The sequence below is a fragment of the Podarcis pityusensis genome (genome assembly GCF_964106645.2).
Source record: "Podarcis pityusensis genome assembly, chromosome: 7".
NCBI classification, from domain to species: domain Eukaryota; kingdom Metazoa; phylum Chordata; class Lepidosauria; order Squamata; family Lacertidae; genus Podarcis; species Podarcis pityusensis.
The window spans coordinates 80,377,630-80,395,655 of record NC_138031.1 but is presented as its reverse complement, the minus strand read 5'-3'; the positions used below and the strand labels follow the sequence as shown (position 1 = coordinate 80,395,655).

The window sequence follows — 18,026 nt, the reverse complement described above, 5'->3', positions numbered from 1 at the left end:
GGAAAGATGGAGGGCACAAGGAGAAGGGGACGACAGAGGATGAGATGGTTGGACAGTGTTCTCCAAGCTACTAACACGAGTTTGACCAAACTGCAGGAGGCAGTGGAAGACAGGAGTGCCTGGCATGCTCTGGTCCATGGGGTCACGAATAGTTGGATACGGCTAAATGACTAAACAACAACAGCAGCTAGATAAATAAATATTTATTCTTAATGCATGCATTGTATATTCTAAGTCAAAAAATGAGAACAAAAACAAGTTACAGGGTTGAGCCCTGGCTCAATTTATGATGTGTATATAGTCTCATACATTTAAATTAACCATAAAAGTACCGTAAGGCAACACTTTTTATATGGAATAATCAAATACATTTTGGTATTTAATTAACAGGACCTAATTTTCCATTCATCTTTTTTCTACCTTAACTGAATATCAGTTTGCCAAAATCAATAGCCACTTCAGTTTTGATGAATGTTCTGGAATGTACCAAAAGAAAAAAGAGAAAAAAAGGGAGAGAGAAATTCTGGACATTTCGACAGATGCCTAGACACCTGTGCATCCTAGTAGTAGCTAAGGCTCACTTTGTATTTTGATAGGACAATTTTTGTTTTTGTTTTTGTTTTGTTTTTTGCATTCCCCAGATTTCATTGGGAGAGATAAGCATATGCCCAAATATGTCCCTCTAAAGTCATTTTCCCACCCCTGTTAAACTACTTTCCCCATAATCCTTTATTATTTATTATATGCAGAATGGGAACAAGACAAATAATGGTATAAAATATGTGTACACAAGTAAGCACTTCACAATGTGATTCAAATAATAAAAAAATTATTGCTTCTTTTAAAAGATATGAGGCCATGAACCTCATAGGATCAGACCACAAAGGAAAACCATTACAGCTTGCAGTCAAAGAGCCTACCTCTATGAACTACTGGTTCATGATCATTTTTGCATATACTTGGGTACTTCAGCACAGTATGGGTTGCCACTGATTAAAACTGGTAAGCTGGCTTTAAAACCTTGGGTATTCATTAAAACAAATGACTGGGCAAGATTCCCAAAGGCCTGACTCACTTCCGAATTCCGCTGACCCACTTTGCTGTGATTATTTTCTTAAGTACCACTTGCAGCTGTTGATTAAATCTGATCTACCTAATAGGACAGCTATCAGTTCTAAAAGGGAATGTTTGCTTCGTACAGTCACATGGCTGCAAAGGGACAAACCCATTGGCTTAGTTACCAAGTCAGAGAGAACTCCTGGCTCCAGCTGACCTATTGGGCTGACCTGACCCATCTCTCCCACCCAGTGCCAGATGTTCTCTCTCAGTAAAAGACCAGATGGTCCAGGAAGGGGAGGGAGGAGAATGTTACACGCTGCTTCCTGTGGAAGACTATACAAAAGGTAGAATGTGGGGCTATGGGAAAAGTGCAAGATGAATGGGGAGAAATGGAACAGAGGCCAATGAGGATTTTCTTCCCAGTGTCCCCACTAAAATTATGTATTATTTATTAAATTTTTATGTCGCCCTATACCCAATGAGGATTTTCTTCCCAGTGTCCCCATTAAAATTATGTATTATTTACTAAATTTTTATGTCGCCCTATACCCACAGGTCTCATAAAAACACAACATAAAAACACAAAATACTTAATATTAACAACAACAATTCCCCTCCCAAACACATTTTAAAAGGGCATTAAAACCCCATCGTTACTCCAGCAACCTATTTCATAGTCTAAAGCAGGGATTGATGAGGGCCACCAATTTGGGCAGCTTTGAAAGGGAATTATACAAATTCATGGAGGATAAGGCTGCAAAAGGACACTAGCTATTATGACTTTATACTGTCTTCAGCAACAGGACCTGTATGCCTCTGAAAGTTAGCTGCTAGGTGAACAGCAATGAGAGGGAGCTATAGCCCTCAGGTCTTGCTTGTGGGCTTCCCATAGACACCTGGTTGTCAATTGTAGGAAAGAGGTGGGTGTTTGGTTTGATCTAGCGGGGCTCTTCTTACTGTCAATTTGCCTTTGAGGGGGGCACAAATTTTGCAGGCTATGGCCATGGAATTGGGAGTATATTTTACCCTGATGGAGGACAGAGTATCAGTAGGCATGTGTGTTCAGACACTCACACTTATGTATTTAAAAATGTATTTTATTACAGTATTTACGCACGATACCTCAATATGCATATTACTAAACATATTTACCCTAAATAATACATATTCTAAACTCATTTTGGTACAACTTTGCAGCCAAGAACTGTATTGCAAAATTCGGAGAGGTGTGAAATCCAAAATATACTTTTATTCCAATCTGCATAGTGCTCAGAGAGGTGCAAATTAGGTCTGTTCACTTAAAAATTTGGAACAAACAAAATTCTCCTTCATTTCATTCACATGTTTGTGTGAATTCCTGCATGCACACACAGAGCTTCATAGTCGTTGGGGCTACCTAGTTAATAGAGCACATTATGTTCGTGAATGTGACTAGGGCACTATATCTTCGGGAGAAGAAAAGGCTAAAGAGTAAACCCTACACAAATCTGGACTGGAGTCCCTAAGACGGTTGGATGGTGCCTTGTATGCTTCCTTCCAGCAACTCCTATGACCAAGGTGATGCCAAGCATATTGCTGTGCTTTCCTTTGGACCACATCAGTGAGGCCAAGAGGGGAGGAGGTCTTGTCATCTGGGCAGCCCAAGACCTCCATACACACTGCCAAGGCTTGTGCCCCAGAGAGGTCACTTTAGTGCTGCTAACGCAGAGGTTTGACTTCACCCCCAGAGGTGCGCTCCATTATCTCTCAAGACAGACAGATGCCAATAACATTACACACGCAATCCAAAAAGATATATGCAGTTAAAGGAGCTTTGTCAAACATGTTTTGAGAGTACTATTTTCCCCCTCTTACAATTATTAAATTTGGTAGAGCTTCTGGGGAATAGATTTTTTTTTAATATATAAAAAATACAGTCATAGATTCCCACTTGGCCATCTCTTTGGACATCTAAATATCATTAAATATGCATTTAATTTGCATAGCATCCATACATCTGCTCTTTCAGCCTGAGCTATGCCTTGTCATTTCTATTTATCACATTTCCTGGAAGTCTAACTCAATGGTTAATAGTTGAGCAAGATCCAGACCACTTGGTTTCAGTGGAAGAACTTTAATATTAACACATAGGGACTACAACATGTGCTTGCGTGGTGAGTTCCCGCCCCCCACCAGGGAGAAATAAAGACACAGGACACCAAGTATTAAGGTTAATGGGTGAATTAGGCCACAACTTTATTGATTTCAGGAATGAGAGGTATTGGCTTAGGCATTGGTCCTATTGACTAGCCGGCTCCAGCCCAATTGCATGAAGACCGGCAAGGGTTAACACCATAAGGGGGAGTCCTGCTGAGGCACGTCAACTAGGAGCTCCCCCGGGTCACCGCTCGGGGGCGTGCCTTAGGCCCACACCTCCATAGGCTTCGGACAGGGCCACGCCCCCCCCGGAATCCTTTATCGGACTACCCTTAGCTTTTGGGGGGAGGTGATGGCGTTTCCTCCCCCCCCCACATCCTCTTAACCCCACCTAACCAATGCCTAACCGCCAATGCCGAGGAGTTGTGACGAGTTGCTAGGAGGTAGGCGAAAAACCGATTGGCTGAAATTGCCAATTGGGAAAAATTCCTACCAGGCCCCTTGTGGCGACCGACCAAAGTCCATAGCAAAGTCAGGAACCTACCTAAAGGGAGGGAGGGTGGGAAAACGTGATGGCTGGCACGGCGAAAAGAGGGCGAGCCCTGGCCGCGCCGGCCCTAAATAGGGCAGGCCACACACCCCCAGCCACCCGATTGGCTGGCTGGGCGGATGACGTGGCTGGGATTCCCTCGGTCTCGTGGGGGCTGGAACCAGCCCCCGCGTACGTGGGGTGGGCGTGAAGCCCGCAACCCCACCTCCTCGCCAGGTTCGGAAGTGGCTTTAAGATAGGGAAGGGTCCCTAACTACCAACCATGGGGATTTAAAATTGCCTCTATTTTGCCTGTTCATGCCACTTCATTGTTAGAAAGTCCTACTTTGCCTTTCAAACTATGCAGCAACTGCAGTTTTGCTTTCAGTGTTTCTTTCAAAAGGTACACAGACCATACATAATCTTCTTTGTCCACCCATCCCTGTGGTATTTTCTTGGAACCAAACTATTATGAAGCTAATATTCATGACAAGTTTTACTAGATAAGAGATTTTTTCGGGCACATCTATGCCGGCTGGCACTACACTTGAAGAAAAGAATGAATGTCAGCCGGTCCTGAAATGTTAATGAATTTGCTAGTTCTAGCTATTTCTACATGAATTGCTTCCTAGTCAGATGCCTGAGAGAAATAAAGAGAAGAAATTAAATTGATAGAGACAAGACTTGCTTCATCTTTGTAACTATTGTAAATATGTTGACTGAAGGAAAACTACTGTAATTAAATTATGAACTATTTGGAGCATGGGGGGGGGAAGGGTCTTAATGAACTGTCACAATATGCTGCTGATCATGAATAGTATTAACTCTACCTGTTGGCATATATTCTGATAGCAGGACTCTCCTCTAATCAGGATCCAGTTTAATGGACACTGAATGCTTTAATACTTGGTAGCTTCAACAATGAAATCTTCCACCTATCACCCTTTATGTTAAGTACCGAGCCTTTTCTCTCTTTGCTAAATTTCTCCAGTTATAACAGTCTGTGTGGCTCCTTGTACAGTGTTGACATGCAACACAATGAAAGTAAGAACTGTCCTACATAGTGCTGACTCCTGTAGGATAGCTAGAGGAGTCAGGAAGTGGATTTCTGCAGATCAACAACATGCATTTAGAGAAGGCCAGAGTTTTGCCTAGTACAAAGAGCCTAAAGCCAATTCTACGAATAAATTCAGTCTGACAGGCCATTTAAAGTATGGCTGCGTTCCAGCTGGAGGTTTCTGCTGAGTAAACCCCAACACAAGAGTCCTGTTAAGAAATATATTGAGGGACTTCCAAGTTTATGGGGATACCAGCTATAATTACTATCCCCATGAACTATTTATACAGCCTGAAAACTTCACCCTAATCTTTTGAAACAATACAAGTATTTGGATATATGCAGCTAGAAAAACCCTAGCCATCTGGTCCCCATGATACGTAAAAATGCAATGCCAGCACCAATGATTTTCTCTCTCTTCTATTTCTGGCTGTAACATATTAGATGCAATGGATACTTGAGCTCAAACGGAAGCAGTTCAAAATTCACAAAGCAACAGCCAGGACCTCATGTGGTTGCGAATACAGACACAGTAACTGTACATGTAGTTTATTTCTTAACTGAAAGCATAGAAAAATTAAGAAGAAGAAAAATTCTTAGATCAAACGTCTTCCACTGACTAGATTGCACAGAAGTCATTCCCATTTATTGGTCTGTTAGCTGGAAATCTATCTGTTGACACTTGGTCCCCAAGTTAGATTTTTTTTTAAGTGTTGGAAGAATGCAGAGGCTGCTTATTCAGACCAACAAGAAGTGATGCAACAGGACGGCAGTGATGCTGGAAGACTCCCAAGACACTCCCTGCATCTGCGTAAAACACAAGGTGTAGGAACAAGCAGAGGGAGGTCCCAGGGATATAGAAAGAGAGAAAGGAATGGAATTTGAAAGATGAGTAAGCACACTGCTGAACCAGGAGAGAGGGAGGGAGGGAAAATAAGGGCAAGGGTGAAGGAGGGCAACCACCATACTACAGAAAATCTATGGGATATAAGGAAGTGTTACACTACTGAAAAAAGGGACGCGGGTGGCGCTGTGGGTTAAACCACAGAGCCTAGGGCTTGCCGCTCAGAAGGTCGGCGGTTTGAATCCCCGCGATGGGGTGAGCGCCCGTTGCTTGGTCCCTGCTCCTGCCAACCTAGCAGTTCGAAAGCACGTCAAAGTGCAAGTAGATAAAGAGGTACCGCTCCGGCGGAAAGGTAAACTGCGTTTCCATGCGCTACTCTGGTTCGCCAGAAGCGGCTTAGTCATGCTGGCCACATGACCCAGAAGCTGTATGCCGGCTCCCTCAGCCAGTAAAGCGAGATGAGCGCCGCAACCCCAGAGTTGGTCATGACTGGACCTAATGGTCAGAGGCCCCTTTACTTTTACACTACAGAAAACACCCTCTAGGTGGTCTCTGACAGGAAGAGGCGACTCGGGACTCTGAAGATTTGGGGACTATAAGGAGCACAAATGTAAAAGTAAGCATATGGCATGCATTCAACAGGTTGTTATGCTTTTAGCTGTTCCTATTTTATATGTAAGCGACCTTGAGTCCCTGTCAGGGGGAAAAGGCAGGGTATAAATAAATATAACAACAAAAACAACAACAACAACATAGTCTCCTTATCTCTCTTATGGCCCATGATGCCACAAAGAGTTGACAATGATGTTTCATTCATTCAATTTTACTCCCTTCCCTTTCTCAATAAGTACCTGAGGCAACCAATGTACAAGCAGGAAACAAAATCAAATAAATACATCAATGAAACCTCAACTGATAATACATAACGCAAGAGCACATAAAAAAGCAACAACGAGGACAAATTAAAAGCAGTAGCAATGAAAAAAGAACCATGCTGATGGGTGTGCAGCCCTAGTTTTTAACCATGATATATGACACATTAAAGAGGAAAGAGGAAGCTGTAATCAAGTGGTTCTCAAAGGTGTGCCACGCAGGTGTGGCAGGGGAGGATGGCAAGCATGGAAGGAAGATTCTAAGGCAATCAATATTATATTTTGGGAATGATTCGTGTTGTTATGTAGTAGCTGCACTGTTTTATACTTTCTGGATGTCCCATGATCATACTAGAAGGTAGCTGTGTTATAATCAAGCACTGCTAGGAGTTGTGTCTTTATGTTTTTCAATGTATTTCTTATTAATAAAAAATTGGTGTGGTGCAAGCAAATATTTATTCTGAAAGCGTGGCTGTGATGGCTTGGGAATCTGATTCAGAAGCTGAACCTGAGGAGTCCCAGCCTGCACAGGAGTCCCCGCCTCTAGGGCCGGCTGAGCCGGGGCAGGGCCTTGAATCTGGAGGGCCCGCACCTGTGCCGGATCCTCAGGAGCAGACACCAGATGAATCCACTCTGGCTCCGGGGGTGATTGAGGACCCATTGCCTGCAGGTGCTCCTCTCCCAGCCCTGTCAGGGGAAGGTGAGGCTGCCTCTGGGTCCAGTAACCCTCTAGCCTCTCCTGAGCTGCAAAGGCTCAGGGCAGAGAGGCGGAGGGAACTAAGTTCTATCAGGAGGAGTGCTCACCTTAAGGCCAGGAGAGGCGAGTCACCTGTGGACCGGGACCGCCCTAGGTCCCAGAGGAGATAAAGGCCAGTCAGCCCAGTCCCAGGTTGCAGGAGCAACGTCGGTGGAAACCTGTTTCTGCCAGCACCCAGACCTGTTCTTCCGGAGTTCCCGATCACGCCCAGCTTCTTGCTTTGGACCCTACTTCGCCCTTGGTAGACAGACTCCAGACCCTCGACCCAGGATCGGACTCTGACCACACCTCTCGGTAACCTCCCCCCCCCCATGTCCAGCACAGTGGCCAAGAGGAAAAAAGAGTGGCTGGTGGGCCAAGATCCAATACATGCCTTAGAAGGGTCTGTTGCTCAACTTTACAGCTACAATCACCCCATCTACACAACCTGAGGGTTGGTCACTTGGAGGCTCGGTTGACCTCTCAAATACAGGAGAAGTATATGCAGCCACCAGTTCCTGAACGATAATTGACACGCTGTTGCAGTAACTGCTCCCATGCAGTCAGCCCATAATGCTGCAGCTAGACATGCACATGTTAAAACAGGACTTGACCACATGTAAATAAAAGGAAGAGTGTGTGGCTTTTTAACTCAAGGCATGGCAGAAGCACATGCATCTGAATCCAAACTAGTTTACTTTTACTAAAGGGAGAATCCAATATCAATTGGGTTGTGGATCAAAGGGCTTCGTTTGAAGTACGCATATATTAGGATGAGCTTTTTTCTTCTCCTTGACATTTGGATGAGACTGACTGGTCTGCAAATGGCTTCCTTCTCACAGCCAGACCTCATGCTATTTGTTAATGCTAGACAATGTTAGCCTGCTGTCACATCACACTGTCACAACCTTGCTTCAAATGTCACATTAGCAAAGTCAGACAAGAACTGCTTTGTATGAGAACATTTTTTATGCTGACCTTTTGAACAGTCAAAATGACAGGAAAGGCTCCCCTCTCACGGCTCTGCATAGGGAGTCCATATTTACACAATGAGAAGCAACACAAGTCTTAATTTTTTCAGTTTGCTATTAAAATGCTCAGTGCTACATAAATAAATAAAATGCCACCACCGCACACAACAGAAAATAGCAAGTTAATGGTTCGTGTCTGTGTGGTCACTTCTCTGTTTAGCAAAACCTAGTGTTTCAAGGCAGTGACTTCTCAATCAGAATTATGCTTTTTTATTTATTTAATAAAAATAAACAACCTGCTCCTACCTAGTTGTAAAGTTTAAGTGGGAAGCGTAGGGGCCAGAAACACTGGATCCCACCCAGCATAAGGTAAACTTAAAGGGACCCCTGACCGTTAGGTCCAGTTGCGGACGACTCTGGGATTGCGGCACTCATCTCGCTTTACTGGCTGAGGGAGCCGGCGTACAGCTTCCGGGTCATGTGGCCAGCATGACTAAGCCGCTTCTGGCGAAACCAGAGCAGCACACGGTTTACCTTCCCGCCGAAGTGGTACCTATTTATCTACTTGCACTGGTGTGCTTTCGAACTGCTAGGTTGGCAGGAGCTGGGACCGAGCAACGGGAACTCACCCCACTGCGGGGATTCGAACCGCCGACCTTCTGATCAGCAAGTCCTAGGCTCTGTGGTTTAGACCACAGCACCACCCATGTCCCCTCCCACCCAGCATATTTGACTTATAAGAGTTACATTCCAACTGTTGTCTCAACTGGGCAAGTGATACAGGAATCAATCCTATACAGTACTCAAGAAGTTGACATAAAGCAATCCAGTGTAACTTGAGTCAACAATGTTTTAAAATAGTGTTTGAGTTAACTTGCACATGGTTGCCAGGTCACATGACCAAGGTGAATGACCCCATTCTGGTCCTGCCACACCCCCAGAATATCGCCTTTTCAGGGCTTGCATCAGCATAAAATCTGCCAGGTTTGACTAAGCTGCCTGGATCCCAGTTGAGTTGCGATGGGAGAGATGGACTGTTGTATCTTTGGTTGAGTTGAGGATGAGGGAGTTAAGCCAGCATAGCCTGGTTTAGCCAGGAATCTGTTGCTGGATCCTAATCAATCCGCTCATCCCAGCAGAGTGTGCCACAGGATTGCTCCCCTACTCACATGAGCAAATTGCAATGTATGATCAGGGAGGTGCATTTAGCAAAGTTTCAGCGGCAGCTTCTCAGAGTGGCGCATTCTGTAGAGGTAGAGATACCCACCCCGATTTTCATGAATATGCTTATCCAGTGCTACTCTAAGGACTATTATTTGCGCAAAACAGCCAGTAAATAGAATTTGCTTTTCCTTTTTCCTTTTCCTTTTACCATTTTTATCAAAACAAGTTGATTGGACTCATTATAAATGTTAATGCAGCAACAGTGCATTAAACATTTATATAACATTCATTTATTTATAGAAGGCTAACGAATAATAGAATTGTGGAATTGGAAGGGACCACAATGGTCATCTAGTCCAACCCTTTGCAGTGCAGGAATATTTTGCCCAATGTGGGGCTCAAACCCGTGACCCAGAGATTAAGAGTCATGTGCTCTAACAACTCAGCTATCCCAGCTGCTTATACTATTTTTTTTATTTAATTACTGTATCGAAACACTGATTATGTTTAATATTTCTATACCTATAGACAGACTATCTTCTCCTTAATAATTATTCTAATAAAGCTTAAAATAAATTTAAGCAAAATGCTAATGCAGCCATAGTACATCCACAATGAAACTGAAAAAAATAGTGTTTATTTTTTAAAAAATATGTTATTATTATTAATTATTATAATTATTAACTTTTTTTTAACCACCACCCATACATTTCAGGGCAGTATTTAAATTTTGTTTTAGTATCCCTCTTTCTCTCTCTTTTAATTACTTTGTTTTTTGAGCTACTTATTGTACTTTTGGCTTGCCGCTTACTGCTTCTGCAGTGCAAGACAAGTAATGATGGAAAAACCTCCTCTACAGTGAGCCACTATTTACTTTCCTCAACAAAAAGGCATCACTGTAGGCTGGGCCGTCTTACCCATAGGTGCTAGGGCTGCGGGGCACCAGGGTGCCGGGCTCTTGGGGCGCCAGGCCGAGAGTCCGGGGCTGAGATTTGGAGTCCGGCAGAGCCCGTCTGAGAACCACAGCTCTTCTGCTGCGGGCAAGCGAGGCACTGAGACAGCCGGCGGGCTCTGCCCTGCTATGCGCCTGGGATTGATGAGGACCACCCGGTTGAGAGGCCCGCCCAGCGCACGCTGCTCACATGAGCATTGGGCTCGACTGTTGTTGTGCTTGGCTCTGCTTGCTGCCACCGCCGCCTCGGGCTCCTCTGTGATTTCCCACATCTCAAAAAATAAACCTAGGAGGCCCAGTTTGCCACAGGGTCTACTGTGAGTGTATTCTATATAACTCAATATAGACTGCAATACCTCAAGGACCACCTCTCCCCATATGAACAGACCCAGACGTCATCATCTGAGGCCCTTCTTTGTTTGCCCCCTCCATGAGAAGCCCAGAGGGTGGCAACATACAAACAGGCATTTTCTGCGGTGGCTCCCCATTTGTGGAATGCTCTCCCCAGCCAGACAAAAGCATCCCTTTTCTCCCAGGCCTTTGGCTAATTAAACAATTTGTGGCCTTAAGCTGTGTGGCTATGTGTGTGTGTGTGTGTGTTTTGTTTGTTATTATGTTATGTATATTTGTGTTTTTATACTGTAAACCCCCCTGTGATCCTTGGATGAAGGGAGGTATATAATCTTAATAAATAACAACTTCCAGAATGCTTTGCAACTCAGAGGGTTCAATGGCAGCCATGCCTTCAGCAGGTAGCACAATACAGAAAGAGTTTTCACATGACATGAAGTCTGAAGGAAAGTGCAGAGAAAGTTAAGCATGCGAAAAGCCCTATTCAAATCAGTGGGCAGTACATGTCTTTTGGTTTTTGTCCTATATATTTATTATAATGTAGTAAAGGCAGTATGTTGTACTTACATTGTGAAGGCATAAACTGGAGTGAGCTTTAGTACATTAGCCACAATCTAGCACAAATGAACACTTAATTCAATTTATTTCAAAGAGCTTATGCATTTCTAACTTTGTGCTGGATTGTGATCAATATGTAAAGATGGAAGAACTCAGGGAAACGAACAGATTTTTCTCCTGCTTTCCAACTTGCTAAAGAAAGAAACAAAACCCAGCATAGTATTTGAGCCAGTGAGTGCCTTGGAGGCATTTATTGTAGGGAAGCAATGAGAGATGTAAAAAGGAGAAAATAACTAACAAGAGCAAGCTATATCATGTCTGTACAAATTTTTCAATTACAGTCATACCTTGGGTTACAGACGCTTCAGGTTGTGTTTTTTCGGGTTACGGACCTGCAGAAACTCGGAAGTACCGGAACGGGTTACTTCTGGGTTTCGGGGGTCGTGCATGTGCAGAAGCGCTAAATCGTGTTTTGCACATGCGCAGAAGCACTAAATCGCAACCCGCACATGTGCAGACGCGGCGCTGCGGGTTGCAAACGTGCATCCCGCACAGATCACGTTCGCAACCCGAGCATCCACTGTAGCTGGAATAAAATCAAGTTTATCCAAATCATCTGAATAACAACTCACGCTTTTTTTCCTGATCTGCAAACTACATATACCTAGAGCTAGTGAAAAAGATGGAGCAATTAAGGGATAGTTCACAATGACGAGCGGTGTCTTGGGGCATTTGCTATCACTGATTTAGCACTGCAAAACGAACTTTCATGTCACCTCAATGACACTGTTTTTAAATGGAGTGGCTTCACATACTGAGCTGCCAGTCACTTGTAAAGAAAACAAGTGCATATTCATGTACGTGTGAAACAGTCACCCATCCTTTCTACCTAATTATTTTCCATGCACAGAAATAGTACTCAATTTCCTCCAGGCAGAATCTACATAAAACTCTTCCAAATCTTTTGGGTTTTAACTAGCACTAATCAAAGCCCATTCACAATATTTTCATACATCCCTATCAACTTGGCTGTAGGCCCAGAAGGAAAACTGGCTTTAAAAAAAAAGCTTCAAGGAAGAAATTGTTAGCGATGTAAAAAGAGGGAGGAATGAACGTCTTGGTGCAGATTTTAACATGGTGGATATACTAGCAAAGAAGCTAAGTGAGCTCCAAAGATTTCAAACAATGCAAGCTTTTTCAAAAGATTTCATTCAGAAAGCAAAAGCTGAACTATACATTTTGTTACACGTGAAATTGCAATGGAACTGCAACAACCACATCTTTGTGACAAAGTCCCACTAGAAACAGATAATAGGTAGCAGAGATACAATGGTAGGAAGCAAGTACAGTACTTAAAATTGTTCCTACCAGGCACTTGCCGTATGAAATTCCCTCCACCCCAGCCAAGCCATTGACATTCCAGCAAAGAAGGATTTTCAAATTGCCATCATTAAAAAAAAGGAATTTGCAAAGTCTACTGATGTCAGAAAGGCCTAAGTAAAATACAGTAACCTCTAACCAAGCACAAACTTAACAATGAAGCGTGCATGCAATTATATACCATTGTCACCTCTAAAAGACATGGTGGATCTGTGAGTGCAAGTATTTCCATTTTCTGATAGCTGAGAAGTGCAGACTGTGATGTGGGACTCAATTAAATCATAGCCTTTGGCCATGATCCAGGGAACAGCAAGTGCAGCAGAAATTCACGGGGATGCCATGAGCACAACTGCAGATTTCCATGAAAGAGGGGCAGTCAATAGATTTGAAAACAATTGCTTCCGACTGAAGATTATATGTATACTAGATGTTTTGCTTCCTGACTGATCCTCCTCTTAGACCTGTTCCTCATATGAGATCTTTGAACTGAGCGGAGAGGGGAAAATAGGGATCTTTCAGTATCAGCGATGCATTACCCTGATATCATGCACTGGTTAGCAGCCCAGCTGTTGCATTTTGCACCAACTGAAGCTTGTGGTTGCTCCTCAAGGGTAGGCCTGTGTGGAGTGTGTTGTGGGTAACATGGAGAAGACTGACTTGGGAAAGGTCACAGCTGGTGCACCAAATGTAACTGCAGAAACACACCTTGCCACTGCCACAACCTGGATCAAGAAACACACCTAAGCTATTTCATTTATTTCCGGGGCAATGCAGCCACTTCCAGAACATGCTGAATCTCAGTTCTCAAGACAACACCAAACCTGCCATGCCTGGATTTATTCTCATCTTATTCACTCTCATCCAGTCCACCCAACAACATTCAAGGGTATCAACTTTTATCTTTGCACAAGGGGCAATAGAGCCAAACGTCATCAGCATACTGGCAGCTCTTAACTCCAAAACTCTGAATGCCATCTCCCAGTATATATTGTGTGGATGTTAAACAGCACTGGGGACAGAACAGAACCCTCTTGCATGTTAACCCATGTTACCACAAGCCAAGCCTCTGGTGTCAAACAGCAGAACTCAGAACCACTTTCTGGACACAGTCCAACATACAAGACCAGATCCCCTACAATTTCCACAAGGCCCAACCCAGCCAGGAAATCAAGAAGGAAACCATGGTAGATGGTACTGAAAACCACTGAGAATTCCAAGAGAACTAGTAGAGCCACACTCCCTGCATCATCCAAAACACTCTTAGGGGTTATCCACTCTTCGTCTTGCCTGCTGCTTCCCCCTGGGGAAAACCATTCTTTGGTGCTTAATCAGAGGAGACAGCAATTCAGGTTTTCTCCAGATTGCAATTTTTTCCTATCTGTCGCTAAACAGCGGGAAAGGAGCAGGAAAGGGGAAAACCCCTCAGACCCATGCTTCTAGGCAGAAGTGAGGACAAGCACATAGTTCCACATCCCAATTGAAGCCCAATTGCAATGGGTCTAAGTTTTGTTTTGTTTGGCCTTTGATATTTTCTTTCAGAGGGAAGTGTGTATGAGAGAGAGAGAGAGAGTGCAAATTAGTTTGAATTAGTTTTAAGGAACCATGCATAGGATTGTGTTCTCAGGCAACTAAAGGTTATGTAATCAACTGACAGCCCTAATGATCTGATCATAAAAAACCCTTCAGTACAATCTTTTAAACATGTTGTGAGAATGTAACAAAAAGTGTTTTCCCCCCCAGTAATCCAAATGTTATGAATTTTTTCAAGGAATATATAGCTTAATAGGGAAGACATGAGGAAGCTGGCTGATCATGTTTGGAGCATGAAAACCCTCTCTACAAGGGAGGAGTTAAGCTGTACGCCTGGAACTAACCCAAGTCACTGCACTGTTGTAATTCCTCATCAATGATTAGGTTTCAAAATATATTTAAAATTTTATTTTTTTTAATTTCTTTAAGGAAAGTAAGCCAGTAGAAATTGTCTTATTAGAACAGCTGTTCTCATTTTCTAAGTTCTAAATATGTCTCACTTTTCAGGCGGGACAAGAGGTTAGCACATGTTATTTCTATAAAATACATTTTCAGCACACTTATCCAATCTGTATGCCAGATCACATGTAGGATGCCATGTATTTTTGTAAGCAAAGAAGGCCAGCCTCAAAGTAGAGAGAGTTTCACACAATGCATTCCCCCGCCCCACTGACAAAAAGGAGAACCCATTATTTCTGGGCATTCTGCCACGTTTTATTACCACATATTCAGTTAATTTCCTTTCAACCTACTATACAGTGCAAAGTGGCTATTAGGACAAATGCATCTCATATTCGCATGCTTTACAAACCGTAATAATATAAATGCAAATGGATAAATAAATATCTGTCACCTACCTTGGAACTGTGTAAATTTGATTGTCCCCATCCTCTCTCCATTTCTGAACATAACTTGACCCTAAATAAAGTAAATAGACAACCTTATAAAGCTACAGTTCACTCTAAATGACAATGAGATCAACTATCTAATCTGGACTTTTCTTATTAAAAACCCACTTGGAAATCAGAGACCTTGATGAACTAAAGAGAATTACACTTACAGAACCCATTTTATAAAGTAACCTGACACTTGTGCAAGGCTGTGCTGGAGCAGTTATGCAATAATGATGATATAGGGGCAACTGCTGGCGAAGACCATTGGTCTTTTTATGCTGAATAGCTGCCCAAAGCCAAGTCTATCACTGCAAAGATAGATAGATCAACCGCCCACCCCCCACCCAAATCGCAGGCACTATCTATATAAATAAATGTTGCATTCTTGGAGGGCTGACAAGCAATTAACTTAAAGGTCACATATAGACACAGGGAGTCAATTATTTTATCAATTCCATTGCAGGCAAGGAAACACAGAAAAGAAAGGTGTAGATTGCACATAGTTAAGCTGAAAGCCTCAATATAGGCAGACCCATCCAATATACAACACATAAGCACAGGAAATGTACTTGGGTGTGAATAACTGTGGAGATTTTTTTTGGTGCATGCTCCAGCCAATTAAGCTTGTGCCTGTGTTAAATAAGGAAGAAGTCAACAAACTCCACATACAGGAAGCAGAACTGAAAACACAAAACTTGGGAATGGTGTGAGGCAGGAGCAGTCAGCAGGGGAGGGCAGCGGTGCTCACCTGACTGACTGCCACCTTTGTTACTGCTGCTTACAGGGTGGTAGGTGTGTGTGTGATACAGCAGCAAAGTCAGCATAGTGCAAAAGCACCAATGGAGCTAACCATGCACTCCTGCCAGTGTGTTTGCACCACACTGACCTCGCCACTGCCTCACCCCTCCCTGTAATGCAGGAGCTGGGACATTCAGAGAACGCCACCCTGCCAACAGCTGCTGGTGTGGGTATATATTGGCAGGGGGGCATTGCCAAGAACCACCCTTTTACAACCACAGAGAAAACACCTGAGATCCAAGTCATAGCTATTGAGTAATTACAAAAGTTGTATCTTCCATTATTCATAATGCAAAGTATTCTAGTGTGGGGTCATTGCTACTGAAAGCCACCTCCTTAATGTGAATTTTGGGAGAAACTAGTCCATACATGTATTATCTCACTGGGTTTCTCATCCTTTGGTGGTTCAACACTTGATGGATGGCAGCTGGATGTGTGAACTGTCTCCATTGGGAAGCACTGAATGTGAGGAAGACATTGAAGTTCTGTCGGAAGTGTTAGCTCTACTATAGCTCTTCTGTGCAAGGGAACCATTACCCAGTGCTGCAGACATCAAAGGACAGACATGAATGTTTGAACCAGCCCTGAGTGAAGCAGCATTCTGCTCCAGATTCAAAGCTAACCAGAGTGGCAGCAGAGTATAGTGACAGTGCTTAGGGTTTGGTTGTACTTAAGGGCTTAAGCCTCTCGTGGGACCATAGCTGTTAACTTTTCCTAACAAAAGAGCCACTGGCTGCTAAACTGAGATCATAAAGTAACCTAAAAAAGGTTAAATCCAGTTAAGTCCAGTCATGAACGACTCTGGGGTTGTGGTGCTCATCTCGCTTTACTGGCCGAGGGAGCCGGCGTTTTGTCTGCAGACAGTTTTTCCAGGTCATGTGGGCAGCATGACTAAGCCGCTTCTGGCAAAACCAGAGCAGCACACGGAAACGCCGCTTACCTTCCCGCTGGAGCGATACCTATTTATCTACTTGCACTTTGGTGTGCTTTAGAACTGCTAGGTTGGCAGGAGCTGGGGCAGAGCAACAAGAGCTCACACACATCAGCACTGTGTTCAAAACTCTTCCTCCACCAGGAGCAGACCATTAGTCCTGGAGAACTATGTGACTTTTTGCATTTCTTTTCCTCTGTAAACTCAGCCATTTTCTTTTTGCATTGCAAACGTTAGTATGTCTAAACATTGCATTTAGAATCCTACTAAACCGCCGACCTTCTGATCGGCAAGCCCTAGGCCACAGCGCCACCCGCAACATAAATAAATAAACAAATAAACAAAGAGCCTTGTCACTTGATTTAGTGCAGACACAGGTTCCAAGGTAAATCAAGTGGGATCTGAACTCTGTTCTCCCAGGTCTTAGTCCAACACTCTAACCCAGGGGTCAGCAAACTTTTCCATCAGGGGGCCGGTCCACTGTCCCTCAGACCTTGTGGGGAGCCAGACTATATATTTTTTTGTGGGGGGGAGGGAATGAACAAATTCCTATGCCCCCAAAATAACCCAGAGATGCATTTTAAATAAAAGGACACATTCTACTCATGCAAAAACACGCTGATTCCTGGACTGTCCGTGGGCTGGATTTAGAAGGCGATTGGGCCGGATCCGGCCCCCAGGCCTTAGTTTGACTACTCATGCTCTAATCACTGCACCACACTGGTTCATCAGGTGGGGAGGGGCAGAGGCTAGTCTGAAAGAGTGGCTTGCTTAAGGCTACATAGTAAAATCACGGCATATGCAAGATTCAGGGATTTCCTGATTTGTAGCTCTGTTTTTCAGCCACTGTGCTACACCAGTCTGGGGTGTAGTGGGGAGGGTAATGTGTGAGTCTTACATAAGGTTCTCAGCAAACGTAAAAGCAATCACAACAACTTCTGAAAGACAACATCCTAGAAATTTCTCATTATTATTTCCTGAAGTAGCTTTAGATATACTACGTTCTCATGTCTGTTAATAATATAGAAATAACTTTTGCTTTCTGCAGTGTGACAACGACAGTACCGTATGCCAGAGCAAAAGCCCACATCCACAAACACCAGTAAATGTATTTATTTGTTTGTTTATAAAATGCATCCCACCTTAATAGCAGGAGCAACCAGGACTGGAACTAGAAGCACCTTTATTCTGTGCAATGTATACTGTGCCTCTCAAAGTGATGGAATTTTAATATGGGTATCACTTCATTTATCTTCCCATTTTTA

The 18,026-nt window shown here is 43.5% G+C and overlaps 1 protein-coding gene across 1 annotated transcript in view; it reads right to left on the bottom strand.

Annotated features, from left to right (window-relative positions):
* GABBR2 (gamma-aminobutyric acid type B receptor subunit 2) overlaps positions 1-18,026 on the bottom strand; it is a 305,881-nt gene that overhangs the window by 123,651 nt on the left and 164,204 nt on the right. Inside the window, exon 8 of the mRNA XM_081014706.1 lies at positions 14,997-15,057. Coding sequence (XP_080870832.1) covers positions 14,997-15,057 — 61 coding nt within the window. The remainder of the gene's footprint in view (positions 1-14,996; positions 15,058-18,026) is intronic.